The 20,388-nt window shown below is 41.6% G+C and overlaps 1 protein-coding gene across 1 annotated transcript in view; it reads right to left on the bottom strand.

Moving 5' to 3' along the window:
• Positions 1-3,181: 3,181 nt before the first annotated feature.
• Positions 3,182-20,388, bottom strand: part of tbc1d2 (TBC1 domain family, member 2) — a 45,640-nt gene continuing 28,433 nt past the window's right edge. Inside the window, exons 10-17 of the mRNA XM_071542061.1 lie at positions 19,038-19,210; positions 17,500-17,611; positions 16,325-16,525; positions 15,624-15,800; positions 14,043-14,174; positions 11,569-11,754; positions 10,986-11,107; positions 3,182-7,585 (exon numbers count right to left, since the gene is read on the bottom strand). Coding sequence (XP_071398162.1) covers positions 7,384-7,585; positions 10,986-11,107; positions 11,569-11,754; positions 14,043-14,174; positions 15,624-15,800; positions 16,325-16,525; positions 17,500-17,611; positions 19,038-19,210 — 1,305 coding nt within the window. The 3' untranslated portion in view covers positions 3,182-7,383. The remainder of the gene's footprint in view (positions 7,586-10,985; positions 11,108-11,568; positions 11,755-14,042; positions 14,175-15,623; positions 15,801-16,324; positions 16,526-17,499; positions 17,612-19,037; positions 19,211-20,388) is intronic.

Below are 20,388 nucleotides of genomic sequence, written 5' to 3'. Positions count from 1 at the left end.
CTACCCCCCCCCCCCCCCCCCCCCCCCCGACTCTTCTCAGCGGCCCCTCGCGGATATGAAAGCACCGGAGAGAGGTGTGTGACGGACGGTAAGAGCGGCCATAACTCTCCGTGAAGGAGCGATCGACCAGATTTCCATCCTCCGTGTTCCCCGTCGACCGCCCGGCGCCCGCCCAGTCCTCTCAGACTTCCAAAAGGGCTAAGAGAAGCAGCGGTGGATGGGGTTAAAGGTCGGGTCTCAGCAGAGTGAGAGAGCAGCCAGGTGGATCGTCCAGAGGGCTGCAGAGTTTGGGCGTTAGTTTTCCCGTTAGTGTCGTCCTGAACTCGGTTTCTACTCTGTTCTACTTGCTTGCTTGTTTGGCCTGATGGGGGACAGCTGACCTGATTTCTACTCGGTTTCCTCCCGATCTTAACGTGAGACAGAACTGGCGTCTCACCGCTCCTTCACACTGCGAGCAACTTGGGTCGATCGGGCGCTCTGCTCTGACCGATTGTGGGCGGGGCCAGAAGCTCCGGCTGCATCCGTGTAGCGGTCCGCAGCTGCAAAGGCTAATTTTTCGCTGGTTTGGCATTACCTTGTACTCGGCAAATAAAAGTTTCTGATTCTGATTACCTTTCAGAACATTACATTGTTTTGATGAGTCGACGTAGCTAGCTGGCAAGCACTAATTAGGTGGCATTAATCAAAAATAAAGAGAAAAAACCTCAGTAAAATGACTTCAGAGCTTACTGTCAACCCCGACGATGGATGCAACCGTTCTCCAAGCGTCGTTCTGGAGACGTTTATTCCTGTCGTCTTTCAGATAAACGTTATAGAGAATTGGGAAGCTTTGAATGGGTGCAATCGACTTCTCCATTTTGTGCTTGTCAGGCAGAATTATTGTTCATCAAAAGTTCAGGCGCGGTTGTTTCCCTGGTGGATGAATGGACTTCTGGTGACTTGTTGATGGTTTGCTCGCAGTGTGAACGCTCAGCCGGAGTCTGTGGCCCTCTGTGACGACAACTGACAGCTACATCGGTCAGTTGACGTCTCCACAAACCTGCGCCCGGTCGATAGGAACCTTATATTCTAGATTATGATCTGCTTAACTTCAACATATATATATTTAAACCCTGCAAAAAGTAGCAATAATAGATCGCTTTGAAAACAATTAACAAACGAGCCCACTGTAAAAGAAACACGCAGAGACGTGAATTGATCAGTCGTTCGGTAAACTTTGCCAAACTCCCCGCCAGGCGGAGTCCGACCTGTGGAGATGACAGCTGTGTTCAGACAGCCAGCAATAAAACAACCTGCATCATGTTAACAGCTACACAACAAGTCTTCCTACTTTTTCACACATGACATTTTCCAGGACAGTGTGTTGGGTCGGGGGAAACCAGACGGGCCTCCAAACTTACTTACTGTCTTCACCGGGGTTCGACCGATACGGGCCGATAGTTTTGTATTGAAGCTGCTGATATTTTCTTCAGAGTTTTCTTCTTGTCAGGGTGGAAAAGCCTCTGAAACAGATTTTTTTGACCATCATAGGACACTAAAACTCTCCACTGAAACCCAGACTGATGAAATTCTTTTAGTGTTAGAAGCCCCCATTTAATGGTAGGGAAACACTGGGATACATTAGGTCTTTAAATTAAGAATATTATTTGACAATTAAATTAATAAATACAATGTACAAAGAAAATCAAATGTCACTGCAGGTTTTCCAGCCTGTTTTTCTGTATCTGTGGTCAGAGGGAACCTTCATCACATCAGAGGTGATATCTGATATTTAATAAAAGACTGATATCGGCCCGATATATCGGTCTAACCCTGGTCTTCATGGCTGGCGAATACACAAGGCAACTATTTGGGCAATGTAGCCGGGGAACGCTTCCAGAAACAGGCAACACCATCAGCAACAGTCAAAAATCTATTTCCTGGCAACTAACTGTTCCTATGGGACGATAGCAACAATGCTGAGGCAACTCCTGGTGCACCGTTGCCCTCCCTAGTTGCCCAAAATGTTGCCTTGTTGATCACCGCCCTTCTGGTTCAAGAGGGTTTTTGTTTGGGTCTTTTAAGGAGAAATGTTTGAGTCTGAGGCTGGTGTGGTAGGAAGAATAGAAGTGCTGTAAGCCTTAAAAAAAAATAAAAATAAAGTCCCAGAGTAGATTTGTGCTTCTAATGTCCAGAGCAGTGTTAGCAGGGTGAGAAATGAACAACTTGGTGTCTTTTCCTTTGGTTTGGATTCGACTGAGAAAATAATACGACCTTTTGTTTTCCTGTGAAGGTTTTGCTGTGAAAGATATGAATTGCACATTGTACTGTATGCAGTTGGTTTTTTAGGAGGTTTTAAAAAGTGTATTCGATCAGACTGGCTAGTTCTAGCGTCTTGTGTATCATGACATTGTGAAGTGTGGAGGACGGTTGGTTTAGTAGTTCCAGACGGCTGTGACTGTTCACATAACCTTTTTCCTTTCAGAGCAAACCTCATCCTTCACTTCAAAACCGTCTCAGTGTCTCGAGAGCAGGAGAACTAAACGAAGAGCTTTTGTTCCAAAATGAGATATCTACCGTTTGGGAAAAGTGACGCCTACCGAGAGCAGAAAATTAAAACAAAAAGACACTTTTTTTTAAAACGGTAACACAGGTCTGCGGTTGAGAACACTTTTACAGACTGGATCCTGCATATTTTAGAGATACCGAGAACGAGAAAGTTCAGATAATCATATTTTGCCAAAATGGTTATGTAACGTTTTGGAATAGATCTAGGCGCGTGCTTCTCTCCGGGAAAACACTAGACCGCACACTAAGATTTAGCTATGAAATATTAAGAGCATGTACGTTGAAAAAAAAAAAAAAAAAAATATCATATGATCAAACAGACTTAACGTTGCCACAGGATTCTCAATGCGCAAAGCATGTTACAAATTGCACTACTAAGATGGTATTCATTTCAACACTGAGATCAATTTAAAAAGTAGTTGTAAAGTATTTCTAGTTGAAAATGTCTTTAGCTCAGTCAGTTATAACATAGAGATGTTTATTAAATGTTAAGTGGAGAGAACAGACCCCTCTGGAAAAAGAATAAGCCTCACTATAAGAGCAATCAATGAAACTTCTAGCTAAAGGCATACAGGATAACTACTACTCAAATGCATTTATATAAACTTTTTTTTTTTTTTCATTCATGGGTGTGCATCCATTACAGAGGAACTGTGTGACTGCTGTTGCCGGGCAGAAAAAACTCGGTGACAGCAGCAACCGAGGGAGGAGTTTCATTCCAAAATGAGATTTCCACCATTCTCCTCTAACAAAATGACTGTTGGCATTAAACTAAATCAGATCACATGTTAATATCAGAGCCATGAGACATTAAGACATTTCCTTGACAAAACCTGGTCAGGCCAAATCTGGACACACACCTTTAGATGCGGTTTCCAGTCTTTTAGTGCAGAGTTTCTTGAAGAGTTTAGTAGTTTAAACTAAATCATCCCTACTGACTCCCTGATTCTCCCTGTTTGTCCAAATTAAATTAAACAGCAGCAGAGAAAGCTGGATTTACCAACATTAGATCTTTTCCTCCCTTGTCCCTTTGGTTTCCTTTGGTATAAAGCAGCACAGACCGCTTTACTGACCTCACTGCGCAGGATTTCTGGGTAATGAAGTTCAGACATTTTTCAGATAGTTATTGCCCAATGCAGCAGGAAAACACACATATTTGAGAAGCTAAATATGAAATATGCCTGGAAAGACTGGAAACCGCATCCAAGAGTGTGCACCTGGATTTTGCTGCTTTTCTGCTATATTTTTAAAGATAGAGTCATCTGTGTTTTTTGAAATACTGACCATTGAATTTCAGGTATTGAATTATTTTTATTCACAAAATGGATATATAGCATTTTGGAATGAAAGCCTCCAACTTCTCTGCTGGCCTTGTGCCTGCCGACCACCAACCAAGCTGGTCTGTTTGCCAAATCCACCCAGCCGGCACACAGAGGAGAAGCTTCAAGTCGATGCTGTCGTGCTAACTGGTGGGACAGGGTGACTTGCGGTGCGTTCATTTGTCATTTTTTTTATTTTTTTGGTTTTGTTTTCCAGTCGTTGTTGTTACTGGGTTGTAAAGCAGGCAGCTCTGCAAACCGCTTCAGCCTGGTCCTGCATTCAAGTGGTGTCGGACTTATAGGGTCTGAACGGGTTTCTGACCAGCAAGTGCCACATGAACACCTTATCATGTCGGGTGATCAAGTCAACATGCAGCACGAGTCGGCCGAGGTGTAGCGTAATCGCTCTTTCCAACACGGGTGAAAAGAGTCGTACGTTAACGTAATAAATTTCATAAAATAAAGCCGAAAATGAACCACAAGTACAAATTTAAAAGACATGGATATTCCTTGATAAGTATAGTGCTGCGGCATTCAGTTTATTGTGATATTTACATTCATAATCCCCTCAAATAGCTGAAGATTGCTTGCTAGCTATGCTATTGCTAGCTCGATTGCTAACATTAGCCTAGAAGGCTGGCAACGTGTGACAGTTGAGGAAACATTCTCCAATTTTCCGACCATAAAGCACGTGAACGCAAACTACTGGGATTGTTGTGACGTATTCCCGACTCTGAGAAAAGTACGACCCGACATCAGCCGAACGCAGGGCGAGGCCTGAGTTTTCTTCCATTAGCCCGGATTAGAGCGAAGGGCCGTTGTAAAGCAAGTCGCTATTCCAAGTCATGAAGGACGACAGACGAACTCGCATGTCCACGTTTTTCCTGCTCTTCTCACAGCGTGTCATCTTCGTAGGGTGTGAATATTCTGCCGTTAGATTCACAGGACTAAAAACACAGAGTTAACCGATAGAGCGATAGCTTTACTCAGCGACAAAGCCGCCGTTTGTTTTGAGATGTGAGTCTTAAATTCCTCTTCGGTCTTGGAAACTGCGTGTCCACTCTTGTCACAAAGGGAATGGCTAAATAGCAAAAAGTTACTGTTAAGAATAGGCCAACACATCAGTTTAACTGTCAGGTGTAACACTAGCTTTTAGTTTTTCTCTGCCGTAAGAAGTTGTTTGTAACAATGGACAACATTTTTTTTGTTCTGGGTTGATTTTTATATTTATCATTTCTTATGTATATTTGTTTTTTAAAAAAGATAATAAAACAGAAAATTTGAACCTGTGCCGGTTATCTTCTGATTATGTTCCTTGTATCGTACTGTTTGGTTGAGTTCATGTCTCTACTCAGCAAAGAAGAAAACCCAATACACATAATTCACACAGAGACATTATATTACAGAATATTTCTATATAAAATCAAACAAACAATAAAAAAGGGCAAATTTGAAAAAATGACATTAATACAAAATATTGACCATTTAGTGCACTTCTCATATTGACAACTTAGTGTCATCAGCATTTGAAGTAGATACATTAGCTTTAGTATTTGTGCATTAAGGCAGTGTTAACAATACTACAGTATGTGCATATAATTTTCATTTACATATTCACACCTTTTTCTTTCCTATGAGAAACCCAAAACCAAACCTCTAGTGGTTCTGGTTCGTAAGCCACTATAGTGATATTCATAACAGTTTTTAAAGGGAGACTTTGACATTTTGAATTTCTGTCAGTTATTTTTGTTTGACTGGTTCTTAACTGGCAAAACTTTTCTGTAGTGGCACTTCACTTGCCAAAGGCATGTTAACATTGCTAGCATTACTTTCTCAAACCATTGTTAGCTAGAAGCTAGGTCATTAGCTTGCAGCTAGTGGTACCTATTGACTGAATGCTAACAAAGTTATTTTCAGTATTGTGAAAGGTTAACTGAAACTTTCTCCCCCTCTGTAAAAACAGTGGATGGGAAAAAAATCCAAGCTTAGCTTGGAGCTAGTAGTACCTATTGATTTAAATGAGGAATGCTAACAAAGCCACTTTAACATCGGAAGAGGTCAAATTAAACTTTTTTCCCCTGTAAGGTGAAAAATATTTACTGAGAAAAGAAAAAAAAAATATAGAAATTCAAAATCACAAGATATTGTTGTAACAAAACCACATTAACCCAGTTACACTTGTTTAGCTCCTGTTTTTTGCAAAATTCAAACTGTACATTAAGATGTGATCAGAATAGTCAGATTAAGATTGGGTATCATAGTATGAGACAAAAAAGGCAAAGAGATGAAGTGAAATTGATACAGGCCATGTTCTGCATTATTACATTAACATTAATACATTTCAGGTGTTTAGCTAACAGTCTTATGAGCAGGTAGTGGGTCAGTATCTTGCTGAAAGACTCACAGACAAACACAGCAGCCCAGATTCACTAAAGGTTTGTGCAGGGAACAGCGTGCACTTTATCACAAAAATGACTGAATCAGAAAACCAAGCTATACACTAACCGTGTGCAATAAGTAGAAAGCTGCGTAATAGCATTTGTCAGAAAATAACGTCATGCATACGTTAATTATATGCAAAATTTATTATTTTGCTCACATAATAGTTCTTTGAGGCCATGCAAATCAAGCTTGTACTCAATCCACCAAAACTGAACAAACTCCCTCAAATTGCTTCAGTGCATAAAAATCCTTTGAAGGGAAACTTTGTGCAAAGAGTTTGTCCAATCAGGCTTCAGCTGCAAGACGCAGCGTCGTCACCAGCAGGTCAGGCAGCGAGGAGGAGAGTTTTCATCCTACAATCTGAGATCAGATCAGACAAGGATCCAATTATAAAGAGACTTCAGGGAGCGACGGGGCCGGCCTGGTGATGATGTGATGAAGGGCACAGTGGTCTTTTCAAGGGCTTGTTTGCACCAAGACCAAAACCACATGCGCTTAGCTCAAGCAACTGAGGCACAACAAAGATGCCGTCAAAACACAATCCCAGTCGATCTGGACCAGAGTGTACAAAATATTGGAACCACCTGGCTTCTGCGTGAAACCAGGTGAAATCAGGCGATAGCTGTGATCTCTTATTGATTTTATCTGTTAAACCAACTTCAGTCATTAAGTGGAAATGATGGAAACGCAGGAGAGGAGAAAGGTTAGAGAAGGAAGTTTAAGACTTAACTTAAGATGGGTATCGATATTAGGAAGGTCCTCCTAGTGTTGTGAACTCTCAGGTGTCGGCCTTGTTTACTGTGTTTCCAGTATTCATACCCTCCCTGTGTGGGAAGTTCACTGGTTCGAATCCCCAGATCAGCTGTGAAAATATGGGTGGGGAAAGAGAAGAGCCACCTGCTGAGCTGCTCTTCACCCACTGCTGCTCAGGCAGCCACCAGCAGAAGCCTGTTTTTGCACTGGGCAGCTCCCAGTATGGATGTGTGTCCCTGTATGAATGTAAAGAAGCCGTTGCTGTGCGCTGAGTCGACTTCCACTGGATAAATAAAAGCTTCAAAATAAAAATAAAAAGCCATCACAGCTCCTCGTCGTCCTCGCTGACCATGGTGTCCAGCTCCTTGTCTTTGCGCTCGGCGCTCTCCGTCTCGAACTCCCTCTGCTGCTCCTCCAGCTCCCGCAGCTCCCCCTGCAGGCGCTCCAGGTGAACCGCACGCCGGTTCCTCAGCAGCCGGCCGGGAAACGGGTTCATGTCGTTAAAGGCGATGCTGGTCAGCTTCCTGTAGGAGGAGCAGAGAACAAGGTGGTAGACGGTATCCAAAAGGACCCGTAAAAAAAAATACACACAACATACAGTATTTAAACATGTTCCTACACAGGTCTGCAAAGTCTTGAAATGTAGTGATACGCTTGTAAATTGCACAAAAGGTTTGGAAAAGTATGGAAAATTTTGTTGTACTGTCCCAGTCTGTGGTTTTAGACCCCTGCCATCTCATATTCTGATATTTGTTGCCATGAAGAGCGATATGGCAGATTTAGGGGCAAGACGAATATCTGTGTAAACCATATTGAATGTCAAAACTTTCAAATCAAATCAGTAAATTAAGATCCAAAAAAAGTGTGAGGTACAATGTAAGTCCAGTTCAAGACCACGACTGTAATGCTGTTGGTCTGTAACGTTTATAGGGCTCAAACTTTACATTGGTTTCTCTGCTATCATTTCAAAACCAAAAAAACCCCCCAAACATTTAGGCATCTGAGTAAAATACAACTGGACATATGATAAGAGATTACTACATGACAGAAGACAATCATAAAATTAAGCAGAACTGTGTCAAATACTCTTGAGTTTTTCCTCGTTCTCAGTGAGGCTCTAAGGTTGGGCGGAGTCATTTTCTTTTAAGATAAGATATGATAAGATAAGATCAACTTTATTGTCTTGGAAAACAAATAAAAACAACAGATAATAGTAATGCAGCATCCAGTCAATGTCATTAAAAACCGGGGGAGAGGACAGGAGATGCAAAGAAAAGATAAACTGGCAAAGCAAAAGTAAAATGTTTTCTCTCCTGTTTAAAAATATGTGATGTGTAAATATATTATATGTAATTTTCACGCCTCTTCACGGGTTACACGGGTTTGAGAGATGTGGAGAAACAGAGGAGACTTCTGCCCTCCGACAGACTGAGGCTGTTGAAATCTCTAATTTTTTTCTTTTTCTTTTTATACTTTATTTTTTCTGTTTTATAACACAGTAAACATGAAGTCACTCAGTTACATTGGATGATGTACATAGGAGTTGTTAATCATAGAATGGTACACTTTCACTCACATTTACTTTTGTGTTTAACAATTGCATTTACCATAGTTTCAGTTGTCAGACTCTTTGTTAGTCAGGTATGTGTCCCATTTAGTCCAGTACTCTTCTCCCCTTTCTTTCTGTAATCTTAAACTGAATGTCATACGTTCCATTCTGTATCTGCTGTTTACAATATCTGTCCATTGGTTCAGGGTGGGAGGCTCTTTAAGAAGCCAGCGTCTTGTAATTGCCTTCTTGCTTGCTACCATGAGAATTTTTAGTGAATATTTGTCTCTGATATCCAGTTCCTTAGATATGTTTCCTAAGTAGAGAGAGAGAGACAAGTGAACTCAATATCAAATCCTATTATACTCTTTTATATTATACGGCTGCAAGATGGGACAGGACCAGAAGATGTGGGTGTGATCTGCCAATAAGTGCCCACATTGTCTCCAGCATTGGTTCTGAAGTCCAGTTTGTTTTGATTTTATTTTTGGGGTTATGAAAAGAAATCTCTCTCATGTTAAACGCGCAGCAGAACCTTCACTGCAGCCTCGGCCCGCTGCTGCTGCTGCTGCCTTCTGAATTATATATGGAGATGTCTGTCTCCGGTAAAAATAGCTCCGGTGTCTGTTCTGCCCGCGACACACACCGGCGAAATGGGACGAGAGGGGGGGGAGAGTAAGGAGGGAGCAGCGAGACAATCTCAACCCTCCCAATACAGAGCGGTTAAATCTGGGCTAACACCTCCAGAGTGGAAAGGGGGGGGGGGCTGCTGCTGGTCGGCAGGTTGCCAGGCCGGTTGCCAGGTCGGTCAGAGAGGATGCTGGGTAGTCAGAGGGTCGCTGGCTCCAGCCTCAGTACTGCTGAAGTGTGTATTTATACTTAAAACTCTCTTTTTACTTTGACTTTTAGTTTTACTCCTTAATTGTTGAGGCAGGTAAATGTTTCCTTTGTTCATTTTTTTTTACGATTATTTATTAGAGAGTGGGAAGTGGCCTCCTTACATTTTATTTTTTATTTTTATGTTGCACTTACTTGTGCTGCTGTAATCTGCTCTGAAGTACCTTTTAGCTGGTACTGTACTGCATCACCTGAATTTTGTATGCTCTTTTATTTCTTTTATTTATATTGTTATATTATTTACTTACTTACTGTAGGTGTATGCGTCCTGCTTCAAGGACAGTATTGGAAACTAGCTGACATTAGCTACTAGAGTACTGAGAGAAAACCCAGAGGTCAGAATCTGCTTGTTATAAGTCTTTGTAGATCCTCTTGCAACAATAAAATCCTAAATATAGAGTAGAGTAGATTAGATAATTCTTTATCGTCTGTTGGTACAGAAGTCTGTTTTGTGTCAGAGCACAAAAAAAAAAAAAAGCAAGACAGAGATTGTTACAGAACAGACAGGCGAACAATATGAAGCTGACTCAGTGACTTCCCTCCTCTTCATACCCAGCCACAGAGCACAGAGCTAATCATTATTCATTCTGGATGAAGTGCTGGAAGTCTCTGTATGTTGCCTCATGTCGTCCACGCAGCCTTCCTTTCCTCCCTACTGGTTAACTAAGCTTATTAATTGTGGCACAAATTAGTTTTTAAATATATAAGATTTTAAATATACAAGTATATATGTATATGAACATGTTTCATATGAACATACTGTATATGAAACGTATACAAATATACTCACATATACACAAAATAAAATAATTCATATACATGCAGTTTGTACAAAACTGAATGTGTCGTATAGCATCAGCTTTATTTACTGACTCACTGTTAGAGAACACTCAGTTTGGCCTTTTTGGAAAAGACACAGCTCAACTTCCACTGGTGGACCAGGTGACCCTGAGTAACTCCAGGTAACATCAGGTTAAAGCTGAACAATTAATCGAAAAGAAAATTGAAATCGCAATATGAACTTCGAATTTCCAAATTGCAGAGGCTGCAATGAATTTCTTAAGAGAGGGAGGGGCATCCAAAATGGATTTCTAAACAAGGTGTTTTAGTAACTCAAACTCAGTAAATCCTGCACACTGCATCTATCTTTTTTTTTTTTTTTTACAAAATCACTTTTTTTAACCAATTTTTAAGTTCTACAAAAATTAATGAAAACCAAAACCTGTGATGATGAATCTCAGTTTAAATCACAACTGCAATATTCTGAAAAAAAATCGCAATTAGATTTTTTGTCAATATGTTTCAGCCTACCCCAGGTGACCCTGGGCAAAACAAGGTAAACCCAGGTAGTGCCAGGTAACTCCATGTAAAACTAGGTAACCACAGGTAAAAACAGGTAACACTGTGTGGCTCTGGGTAAAACCAGGTAATTCCAGGTAAAACCAGATGACCCCAGGTGACCCCGGGTCACTCCTCACCTGCCGTCGGAGATGGTCTTGGTGAAGAAGCGGAGGTACTGGTAGATCTCAACGTTGTCGTGGATCTTCAGGATGTCGTCCTCTTTGTATTTGAACAGAGCCAGAGCGTAGCGGAAAATCACCTGAAACACACAGGGACAGGGTTTATCCTCCTGAATTACATTAAGAATTTATTTTTTCAATGCATAAAACAATAACATAATAATTATAAATGGAGCTTATATTCAAGTAAAGGATTCAATTACTTGATTTGGTCACTTGAAAATTTCCTCCATGTACAGCAACGACATGAAGGAAGAAAAACCAGCAATGTCTTGAATTGAAGTTGTTTTTGTTAAATAAAGCCTTTCTCTAATATACCTACACTGTTTAATCAGTATTAACTTTTGGTAGTATTATGTTTAAGACTCCTCATCTGTTCTACTCATTCTCTTTTATTCCACTTTACTTTGCTGTATCCTATTATTATTTTCGGCTGCAATGGCCCAGTTTCCCCACAGGGATCAACAAGGTTTCATCTGATCATCTAAACTCGTCTTCCAGAAACAGGTTTCAGGTGATTTGTGGATTTCTGTCTCAGTACCTTGGTGCCCTCGTACAGGAAGGCGTCCCACAGCCGCAGCAGGATGTCGCTGGGCAGACTCTCCACGAAAACCACCAGGAACCAGTTGAAGGTGATGAGGGAGACGTCGATGCTGTGCTCCTCGAAGTGCGCCGCCAGCCTGGGCAGCTTCTCCGCCATGAACTCCTTCAGCACCCGCTGGTCCGCCTGCAGCGCGGGGGGGCAGAGAGGAAACCCGGGTAAATCGTTAAAATAATTGGTTTATAATAGGATAAAAAAAACCAAACGTATTGTCCATTATGAAGGAAACAAATGAAATAGAGATTTGCCCGTGGCACACCAGGCTGCAGACGCCCTGCTGTTCAGACATCTGGCTGCTAAATCGCTCTTCTCTTCTCTTATGATTTGATATTAAATGAAACAAAGTTTGGTCTGTCTGAGGCAGTTTGATGAGGAGCAGCTCCTCCCAGGAGACACATGATGAAGATGAAACGCACTGAATAATTCACTCATGACAGCGTTCATCAAATCATCGTTAACCCAGATCCACAGAGCAGCAGATTTCCTCTGAGCAGCGTCACAAGAGCTGATAGGAAATCAATGATGCTGCATTCACGTCATAAGGAAAAGATAGTAAATATGAGCTTCCTACTAGAAAATACTGTTAAGTTCAGCTTTCAGATGGTAAATACTACTTGGGAACTGAGGGTTTGGTGATGAACGCTGATTTCTCTGACTTACAAAATTCACTAATAAGTAAATACCTGTAGATGATATATTCATTTTAGATAAAACAACGTGAATTACAAGTTTTAAAGTGCCATGGCAGGACACAAAGAATTTTTATTTACGGTTGACAGCAATGCTTGGTTTGCTGTAAAACACAAACTCAAATGTTTCATCACTAATTTCATGATTGTTAAGAGTGAAAAAAGCCGATCAGGAGAAACCAAAGTGTTCAGAAAACTTCAGTCACGGTGTTCGAAGGCTTCAGACGGGTTTGAACATGTGAAAACTTCCAAGTTGTTGATTTTAACCTTCAATCTGTTGTTGGTTTTGAATCAGAAAGTTTCCCTGATGGTTTTTCCCATCTGATGTGAACGCAGCATCACAGAGTTCGCTTCACTCATTCAGCAGCTGAACCAGTGTCTCCAACACTACATAACACTCTTAACTTTAATCCCACTACTATAATTGGAGAGCGGTTTGTGTGTTTGTGTGTCCCACCATGGAGGAGAGGAGAGGAGAGGAGAGGAGAGGAGAGGAGGAGACAAGGACAGGAGAGGAGAGGAGAGGGGAGAGGAGACAAGGACAGGAGAGGAGAGGAGAGGAGAGGAAAGGAGAGGGGAGAGGAGACGAGGAGAGGAGAGGAGAGGAGAGGAGAGGAGAGGAGAGGAGAGGAGGGGAGAGGAGACAAGGACAGGAGAGGAGAGGAGAGGGGAGAGGAGACAAGGACAGGAGAGGAGAGGAGAGGAGAGGAGAGGAGAGGAGAGGAGAGGGGAGAGGGGAGAGGAGACGAGGAGAGGAGAGGAGAGGAGAGGAGGGGAGAGGAGACAAGGACAGGAGAGGAGAGGAGAGGGGAGAGGAGACAAGGACAGGAGAGGAGAGGGGAGAGCAGACAAGGACAGGAGAGGAGAGGAGAGGGGAGAGGAGACAAGGACAGGAGAGGAGAGGAGAGGAGAAGAGAGGGGAGAGGAGACAAGGACAGGAGAGGAGAGGAGAGGGGAGAGGAGACAAGGACAGGAGAGGAGAGGGGAGAGGAGAGGAGGAGATGAGACAAGGAGAGGAGAGGAGGAGAGAGGAGAGGAGACAAGGACAGGAGAGGAGAGGGGAGAGGAGACAAAGACAGGAGAGGAGAGGGGAGAGGAGACAAGGAGAGGAGAGAGGAGAGGAAACAAGGAGAGGAGGAGAGGAGAGGAGGAGAGGAGAGGAGACAAGGAGAAGAGAGAAGAGGAGACAAGAGGAGGAGAGGAAGAGAGGAAAGGAGAGGAGAGGAGACGAGGAGAGAGGAAAGGGGACGAGGAGAGGAGACAAGGAGAGGAGGAGGTTATAAATTCTAGCTGTATTTAATGATAATAACAACTTTTTTTATAGAGCACTTTTCCAAACAAAGTTACAAAGTGCTTTACATAAAAATAAGAGACAAGAAGAATAACAGCTACGATGAAAACACAACAAGGAATAATATCAAATAAAACAATAAAAAGAAAGATAAACCAGGTAATAGGGTATAGATAAAGGAATAAATCAACAAAACTATGAGAAGGCCTTCGTATGAAAGTGAGTTTTAAGAAGTGATTTAAAGGAAGATACTGATTTTGCTTATGAATCCCCTTTTTGTGATTCTGAATACTGTAGGCTACTAAAGAACACAGTTTGAGGAAACGGTGTTGCCATGTTGTCTGAGTTGGCCTGAGAACATCACTTCCCTCAGGACAGGAAACAGTAGTATACTGTATATACAGACAGACAGTGGACCGGTGGAGGCGGCTGACCTGAGAGGCGACCAGGTTCTTGGTGTAGTAGTCCTGCGGCATCATGGCCTCCACCACAGCTACCAGGCACCAGAAGGCGTCTTCCTCACTCTGCAGGACCAGCAGGGCGATGGCTGCCAGCCTGAGGAGGGAGAGAGAGAGAGAGGGGAGAGAGGGGGAGAGAGGGGGAGAGAGAGGGGGAGGGAGGGACGTAAAGACCCGCTCACATCTACAACGACAGCTAGAAACACAACTACACTACCAGGGAAAAGTTTGGACACACGCATTTCTCTTTATTTTTTTACTATTTTCCACATTTTACTTTTATTTTATCCTTACTGTTTATTTTGGTTTTCATATTACGGTACTATTTACATGAATGTTGCTCTTTTCCACCTCTGTCCTCCTCTCTCCATCTAATTCCTGTTTACCTCCTGTTCCTGTTCCATTGCTTCTTAAATTCATTTTGAGTATTCTGCTTTTATTTTGACTCTCAAAACACTTTGTAAACTCAATTTTCAAAGGTGCTATATAAATAAAGTTATTATCATTATTATTATTATCTTTTCAAAATGACCCAGCAGTGATTCTGCATCTGTCATGGTTGATGCTCAGGTCATTAGCTGAGCAGGTTCAGTTTGCAGCCTTGCCCTCTAGGTGGCGGTGTTGCAGCAGAGGTAAACAGGCAGCTGGGCCTCAGCTTCCTACCAGCTGTGATGTTTCTGCTGTTCTTGCTGCTTTAAACTCTCTTCACAAACAAGCTTTAGAAGCAAATCAACAAGCTAAAGTTTAAAGGTTTCCAAGCTAAAATAGGAGTAATAACTGCTTCCTACCAGCTGATCCAGAGTCAGCAAAGGTGACACTTTATTGATCCCCGTGCAGAAATGAGGTAATCAGTTATCGGATATTTCCTCTCTAATAATAATGACTGCAAATGCCCATCCCTCCTCTCCCGTTTTCATTTTTACAGACAGCACCAATTCATTCTAAAAACCTATAAAATTGTAGATTTCACATTGATGCACTGAGGCCAAATAGAAGGAACTTTTTTTTTTTACAGTGACCTTATTCCAATAAACTAATGTATCTATTAACTTGTGGAAAAGTATCCTAAGTGCAGTGGTGGAAGAAGTACTCAGATCTTTTACTTAAGTAAAAGTAGAAATACCACAGTATAAAAATACTCTGTTACAAGAAAAAGTCCTGCATTCAAAATGTTATTTAAGTAAAAGTACAAAAGTATTAGCATCAAAATGTACTTAAAGCAACAAAAGTAAAAGTACTCATTATGCAGAATGGCCCATTTCGGAATAATACAGTATATATTATATTATGGAATTATAATTATTGATGCATTAATGCACAATATTATTCTGTAAATGAAAATCTCCCTAGTCCATAAAGTAAAGTAGTAATTAAAGGAGAAGCTTACAAATTTGGAACAGGATTTTGATTTCACCACTGGAGGCCTGGATAAAGCCATGCTAGTTTACAAGCAGATCCACTGCATGTATGTTCAGTATGTATGTATGTAATATGTATGTTCAGTATGTTCAGTATGTATGTATGTAATATGTATGTTCAGTGTGTACCTGTTGAGTCCTGGCAGTAGCCAATGGTGTGGTTCTGCCAGGAGAAGGCCAGTAAGACGCGTCGGAGCTGCTGGAGGGCGGGGCTAGACGGGGAGGAGAAGTTCTGATTGGTCGTCAGGGTGCGGTGCAGGTCCAGCTGGATCTGTCTGGACGCTGGGTGGGGCGAGGTGCGACTCTTCTCACACAGCTGGAGCAGCAGCACACGGGTTACAGGTTTAATGTGATTTATTGATCTTTTTCACTTGTTAAATACTGGATTTAGATTCCATGTTAATAAGTTCTATAGATCAGTGGTTCTCAGCCTTTTTCATATCAAGGACCCCTAATTTAGTCCACATTAGAGCCACGGACCACCATTTGATGCGATTTTGTCCCTCGGACCCAAATCTGAGAATATTTTTATTGTTAGATATGATTTTGTCCAGAACTCCATGACTATCTGTATTGTAGGGAGAGAGATAACAGTGAAACTATGATCAAAATAGTCAGTCTCCTACATTCTGTAATTGTTCTTGTAAATGAAATAATGAAGTTTAACAATTCATCAATTTGCTGGGTACCCCCTGGGAACTCCCTCAAGGACCCCTGGTGGTCCCCGGACCCCGCGTTGAGAACCACTGGAGTAAATGACATACAAGGAATGGGGGCCCTGACCCCAGACCTCTATCCAGCCCACAGAGCAGCCTCCTGTCCCTGCATCCTGCTGCTCACCTGTTCGTAGCGCTGCGGGTGGCGCTCCCTGATGGACCGGGTCCTGGCCCGTACCACCCAGCGCCAAACCCGCTGCCGGTACTCCTGCGGGACGCCGCCGCGCAGCAGGCTCTTCAGCTCCGGAGAAGGGCAAAGGTCGTCGTCCGAGCGGCCGGCGAGGTACTGAGCCCAGCGGCCCAGCAGGGGGCGGTCTCCTGCCTCCTGGAGCGAGACACCGACACGTTAGCTCCAAAATACGACGTTCCAACAGTGTGTTTTATCTGGAGGTGATGACACTTGATGATAATATCAATATTGATCCACATGGGGAAATTCATATCGTCTTTCTCCTGCCCCCTCTCCACAGGGAGGTCAGAGTTTCCGTGTGACAGAGAACTTCCCCATGGGGATCAATAAAGTATCACATTATTAAATTAATTTTAGAGCAAGCTGTGCATCAGTTTAAATGGTCAGGATCTCATTCCTTGACAATACAATGTACAACCTTATTATTATTTGATAATAATATGATTACCAGTCAATTATGATTAACTGTCATTCTCATCAAAAAAACAAGACATAATCTAAAAGTTGTTCATGAGTTGAAAGTCACAAAACAGCGTAGATAATCAGATTAAGAACAGGCTGCATGTGACAGCTCTTTTATGTTTTATGGAAAACTGGTGTTCCAATTATTTTGGCCATTGAACCTATATATTCAACTAGAAGGCACTGAATAAAGCACAAACTTCCAGCAACACTGAACAATTCTCCAACTTGCAAAGCGGCAGCATCTGTCATGGTTTATGTTTGTTTATCATTTGACTTCTGGGCTTCGTTTTCCAGCAGAAAACAGCAGGTGAATCCAATGCATCAAACACAGCTGCTTTGGAAATCAAGGAAGTTCCCACTAGCAAATAAACTCGGCATGATATTTATTGCTAATAAAAAACACAAAATCCAAAATCTAACAGTGGACTTCCCAGATCTGGATCAGCACCAAAATCTATGAGAGAGAGAGAGAGAGAGAGAGAGAGAGAGAGAGAGAGAGAGACAGAGAGAGAGAGAAAGAGAGAGACAGAGAGAGAGAGAGAAAGAGAGAGAGAGAGAGAGAGACAGACAGACATACATACATAACATCCTTCCTACTTTGTTGGTGGAAGTAGAACTAAAGTGGAAAACCAGACATTGCAGACCTGGTGCAGCAGGTTGTGGGAGCGGATCTCCAGAGCCTGGATCTTGGCCAGCAGCTTCATGTCCTCCACCTCGTAGTCCGGAACGATCTTAAACCCGTACTCATCATGATCCCTGAGGACAGAGCAGTGATCGATGTGATCGATTGATTCTTAGTTATATTGGTTTGCTCATATATCAGGCTGATATTGGCCTTTTAGCAAAAATTGGATATCGACCAGTCGCTGTCATCCTTAAATAGGACTTCAAAAAACCCCATATCAGTCAAACCCTATTGATTCATTATTTTTTTCTTTCTCACCCTTTCACTATCACTATTTCTTTCTTTCTTTCCCTGTCATTCCCTCACTTTCTCTTTCACTCTTACTCTCTCGTTCTAGAGATAATAGTTGCTCTAATATGGAAACGCAGCGAATGCTTTTATCCTACGAGCCAGAGAATGTGATGAATATATTTCAGTGTTGAACTCCTGATCCCACAGTGTTAGATGCTGCTACTCCCTAAGACTGGAACGACTTAAATAAACATTTTTTTCTTTTGCTTCAGTATACCGTAAACATCTTCAGTGTTTTGATGGTAGTTTATGGCAGCGGTTCTCCACCTTTTTGGCTTGTGACCCCTCAAAATGAAGCGATGCCAATTTGCGACCCCAATCGCAGGCTGCAGAGAGGTGAAGAGTTCAACCAAAGAATGATTTTCCCTTTTCAGGTTGTTTCATTTGATATCAGTGGAGGCGGAGAGGCTGAAAACTATTCAGTATTTCACAGTGAAAAAGAAAAGAATTTAGAGAAATCTGAAAAACAGACATGATAATAAATTTGTAGAGTCAAACTACGCTTTTTTCCCTATCCCATAAAACATCTCGCGACCCCACAAAATGATCTTGCGACCCCCTGGGGGGTCCCAACCCCCAGGTTGAGAACCACTGGTTTATGGGATACTGAGAGAGTGTCATGAAATTTCTTCGGGGGGGTGACTTTTTACTCCAAATCAGCCAGAAAGAAAAAAAGTCAGAAATTCTATCGGCTGACCAAGTAATTGCTGAGTATCATTGGTCCGTATTGATCAACAAACTATTTCACGTGCTATTTGGTCGGAAACATGTGAAAGAGATGATGTAGATTTGGCTTCTTCTTGCTTTAAAAAAGTTATGAAACTTGTTTTTCTGTTTGTTTTTGGGTTGTTTATATACTATTTTATATATATAGTTTCTCTTTTTTATATACTGTTTTTATTGCTTTATATTTTTTTTTATTATTTGTATTATGTCTTTAACAAATACACAAGCAACCACTAAGCTAAATTCCTTGTATGTGCAAATATACTTGGCCAATAAAAGGATTCTGATTCTGAACAGAGGATTTAAAGAAAGGTTTATCACCTGAATGTTTGAATTTAAAAAAATGGGTAAATTGGGTAAAGATCTAAAAAAGTATGGTACGCTCTGGAAAATGGTAGTGCTAATATAAAGTGTGTGCAGTGTAGTAACTGGGATAAAACATGCTAAACCACAGGTGTGGCCCTTCACAGTTGGCCGTACCTGACTGGGCTGAGTTTGATGACACTCTTCAGGTCTCCTCTCAGCGCGTCGTCCACCAGCTTCCTGACGGCCTCCCGCTGGCCCGGGTCCAGAGCTTTATTCTCCTGCAGCTTGCGCAGGACGCCCAGGTAGCGGCTCTCCACCTGGCAGTTGCTGGCCTCCAGGTAGGCACACTGCAGCCAATCAGAGGACAGGACAGGACATCAAAACACAACATTTACTTTGGAGAAAAAAATAACATTATTTTACATTTGTCATTCAAAATGTAAAATATAATACGGGGATAATTAAGAGTTGGTGCATGTAAACAGTATTTACAACAGCTGAAATATGTCTGAGTGTTGAGTATGTTTATATAACAATTTTGCTATATTCTTATTCTATATATATATATTTTTTTTCCAAACTTTTTTTCAGGTGACCCATTTCTCCTAAATGCTCATACTCCGGGACCCAAAGAGAAAGTAAAGGGGTAACACAAATATTATTCATACTAATAAATTATAGTAGGTTCCCTACACACATTTTGCAATAAATTTCCAAAACGTTTCTTAACTTCTTACTGAATTTTTATGACAGTCCTACTGTGGTGCAATATATGAAGCAACTTTTATGAATGCTATATGACATTGAAAATGTATTTTACTGTAAACTAGAGTTTGAAGAATATCTTCTTTTAAAAGAAACACTTCAATTTATTAATAACTTTTAAAGTGCAAACCCTAACAAATAAAAATAACCTGAACACAGATGCCTCCTGTAGTTTCTACGAAAATACGAAAATATTTCATTGACACAAATACAATGCAAATTTTTGATCACATTTTGCTTTACAGGTCAACGTTTTGAATTACAGTTTACATGACAACACTGCCTGAAAGTGTCTGCTTACTCCTAACATTAACAGTGCCTCGGTCAATTAAGTCTCACAGCGACCGCATTACAGTCTGATCATCTGCATTTTAATGCGAGAGATGGGCTTGTTTCTTATTTTTTCATTACGACAGCCCAGTTAGGTCGGCAGGATGACAGAGCTACACGTCAACTTAAGGTGTCTCTCCTCTGGGAAATTATGCGACAAACTGCCAATGAGCGCACCCAAGTGCTTCTGAATGACAACAGTTGGTTCATACATATTTTTCTTTCAAAATCTCCTGCGAACCATGGTAGGGTCGCGACCCAGGCTTTGAAAAACACTGAACTAGACGGAGCGCTTGGTTAAATATAGAATCCCATGAAACTTGCATGCACCCAAGTGTGTAGAAGTTTTGTTCCTCCAATCTAATCTAATCTAAAAACTCATAACCTGAGTTTCGTTATGAGAAAGCTGATGACAGCTGTGTTATGCCGA

This window comes from Centroberyx affinis, unplaced genomic scaffold (assembly GCF_046629955.1).
Source record: "Centroberyx affinis isolate AG114_WGS23_722 - 3 ecotype Tasmania unplaced genomic scaffold, CSIRO-AGI_Caff_v1 ptg004004l_1, whole genome shotgun sequence".
NCBI lineage: Eukaryota > Metazoa > Chordata > Actinopteri > Beryciformes > Berycidae > Centroberyx > Centroberyx affinis.
The sequence above is the reverse complement of the archived record's forward strand: the minus strand, read 5'-3'. Positions and strand labels throughout refer to the sequence as shown.